At 39.3% G+C, this 3,037-nt stretch overlaps 1 protein-coding gene across 1 annotated transcript; it reads left to right on the forward strand.

Annotated features, from left to right (window-relative positions):
• The first annotated feature begins 983 nt into the window (after nucleotides 1-983).
• Nucleotides 984-1,937, forward strand: LOC103117635 (olfactory receptor 10A5). Its single transcript, XM_007527732.2, has one exon. The coding sequence runs from the start codon at nucleotides 984-986 to the stop codon at nucleotides 1,935-1,937; it is 954 nt and encodes a 317-aa protein (XP_007527794.2).
• Nucleotides 1,938-3,037: the final 1,100 nt, after the last annotated feature.

The following is a 3,037-nucleotide window of genomic DNA, read 5'->3' on the forward strand; positions in this document are numbered from 1 at the left end:
GGCATAGTTGAGACCTGAAAGATAAAGTGAAGATAGCTAGCTTCTCTTCAGTTCAGGCCTTCTTGCCTTTGCCAGGGGAATGAATGCAACTTGAAACAATGGCAAATCTTATGTTGTTCTAGGACATAGAAAGTATTTCCACGGTATCTAGTTATACCAATATAACCAGCTATGTAAATTTAAATGCAAAACTAGTCTCCTATAAGTTTTGAGATGGCATTCAGCATCTCTGGAAAGTCAGATCTTCAGAAAGATAGTGATTAAAGTTGCTGAACTGGAACTATCCCAATTCAGAACATTGATCATATTTATTTAACCACAAGCCAAATTTATTTGAATCAAGACTGTTCAACAAAAATATCCTATCCATTATCTGTAGTCTGAATTCTAGCAGATAGTGTCAATTTCAATGTGGTACACATAAAAAATTTATGAAATATTTCTATTTTGTAATAAGGTAGTGTCAACTATTATTCTTGGTAGTTTTTTGTTTGTTTTTTAAGCTATCAAGTTTGCTGTGTCTGATGTTAATGCCAGTGATGATCATTTTTGTTCCAGGTTTAAACTTCTTGGAATTCTCCAAGTACTGCATCAGTGTCTCTTTTCCTAAAATGATGTCTTTGTTCTTCTTTGCATCAGTGTAAGAGAAACCAGTGTCTGGACCTGGAGACAATGGTGATTTGATCCATTCTTGCCTTTGCCTCACCTTTCCATGACATGACACTGGGCACACTTCTCAGCAAAAATCTGCTTGCTTTTCTCAATATAACCCATTTTAAAATCTTTTGGCACATACTACCTACCGGATCTTGCCCACCAGCTAAATGTTCCACTCTCAAACTGTTTTCATTCTTTCACAACCCAGATATTACCTTTTCCAATGGAGCTTCTGAAATTACTTTTCCTCTGAATTTAAAATATGAGAATTCTTCTAATTGAGAATATCTCTCCATGAAAACAGTTGGAGATACAGTCCTATATCTATGGCTGGAGGAAACTGGACGAGATTTAGTGAGTTTATTCTCACGAGCTTCTCTTCCCTACCATCTGAAATACAGTCCTTACTCTTCCTGGCATTTCTGATCATCTACCTGGTCACTCTAACAGGAAATAGCCTCATCATACTGGTCACTCTGGCTGACCCCACACTGCACAGCCCCATGTACTTCTTCCTCAGGAACTTGTCCTTCCTGGAGATTGGCTTCAACCTAGTCATTGTGCCCAAGATGCTGGCAACCCTGCTTGCCCAGGACACAACCATCTCCTTCATTGGCTGTGCCACTCAGATGTATTTCTTCTTCTTTTTTGGGGTTTCTGAATGCTTCCTCCTGGCCACCATGGCATATGACCGCTATGTAGCCATCTGCAATCCCCTGCACTACCCAGTCATCATGAACCAAAGGACACGGGTCAAGCTGGCTGTTGCTTCCTGGTTCCCGGGCTTCCCTGTAGCTACTGTGCAGACTACATGGCTCTTCAGCTTTCCATTCTGTGGCACCAATGAGGTGAACCACTTCTTCTGTGACAGCCCACCTGTGCTGAAGCTGGTCTGTGCTGACACAGCACACTTTGAGATCTTTGCAATTGTTGGAACAGTTCTGGTTGTCATGACTCCATGTTCATTGATCCTCTGTTCCTATATTCGAATAGCAGCTGCCATACTCAAGATTTCATCAGCCAAGGGAAAGAATAAAGCCTTCTCTACTTGCTCTTCCCATCTCCTTGTTGTCTCTCTTTTCTATGTATCTTTAAGCCTCATTTATTTTCGACCCAAGTCTAGTAATTCTCCTGAGAGCAAGAAGATGCTGTCACTGTCCTACACTGTTGTGACTCCCATGTTGAACCCCATCATCTACAGCCTAAGAAACAATGAGTTCAAGAATGCTCTTGTCCGGACTTTCCGCAAGGCTGCTAGTGTTAGAAACTTCATCCTATAGACGCTAACAAGTATGGTTTATTGAATGAGAAAAAATTAGTTTCAAGTTTGGAATTAATTTAGGCTTATCTTTCCATGCCCTTTTTATAAAATCCGACTTCTGAAATGAAGATTAGAAAGCATCATGAGGGGGCCAGGTGGTGGCGCACCCGGTTAAGCGCACACACTACAGTGCGCAAGGAACCAGGTTCAAGCCCTTGGTCCCCACCTGCAGGGGGAAAGCTTCATGTGTGGTGAAGCAGGGCTGCAGGTGTCTCTCTGTCTCTCTCCATCTCTATCGCCCCTTCCCTTCAATTTCTCTCTGTCTCTATATAATAAAAAATAAATTAATTAAAAAGTTAGAAAAAAAATTTTAAAAAAAGTATCATGAGGAGGATAATTACAGTGGTAGGTTAGGGATATTCTGCCTCCTGGAGATTGTCCTCAGAGCCCAGGGACATTCTTTCTTTATTTTTAAATTTTATTATTTTACACTTGGAAATCTCTTCTTCCTGCACAGTATAGATTTAAGTTCTTACTACTGGCATTCAAATACTTCTGTGGCCAAGTAATCCAAATATTCAAATTCCTATCTCTATACATAAACAGTAGAAAGCTACTTGAATCTGAACATAGAAATATATGTGTGTGTGTGTGTGTGTGTGTGTGTATTACCATTTCACTCCCTCTCTCAATAGTTGTACCAAACAAGAGATGTCTCACTCTTAGAGTCTCACTTATTCCTAAACAGGTTCCTGATTCCAAAGTCTAAAGTCACTTACTTCAATGAAGAAGGTTTTCATTTCGTTCCATCCATTGTGGTTTGTTTTACTTAATGAAAAAAATTTTTTTGGTATTACAATAAAGCCATTCTATAATTTTTAAAAGAAGTATTTGAAAAATCAATAAATGAATAAACAATACATTGAGAAATAGTAGCATGCACTGGAGTAAAGTGATATCAGTAGAAATTGATTCTAATTAAATTTTGTAGGAAGAATTGACAACACCTGGTAGTGGATTGCATATGTGAAATGTACTGCTCAAAAAAGGTTTGATACTAGAGCAGGCCCAATTCCTGTGGCAGAAGTTAAGTGTCCTAAAACTCTGGAGGAGAACCAT

This window comes from Erinaceus europaeus, chromosome 17 (genome assembly GCF_950295315.1).
Source record: "Erinaceus europaeus chromosome 17, mEriEur2.1, whole genome shotgun sequence".
NCBI classification, from domain to species: Eukaryota; Metazoa; Chordata; class Mammalia; order Eulipotyphla; family Erinaceidae; genus Erinaceus; species Erinaceus europaeus.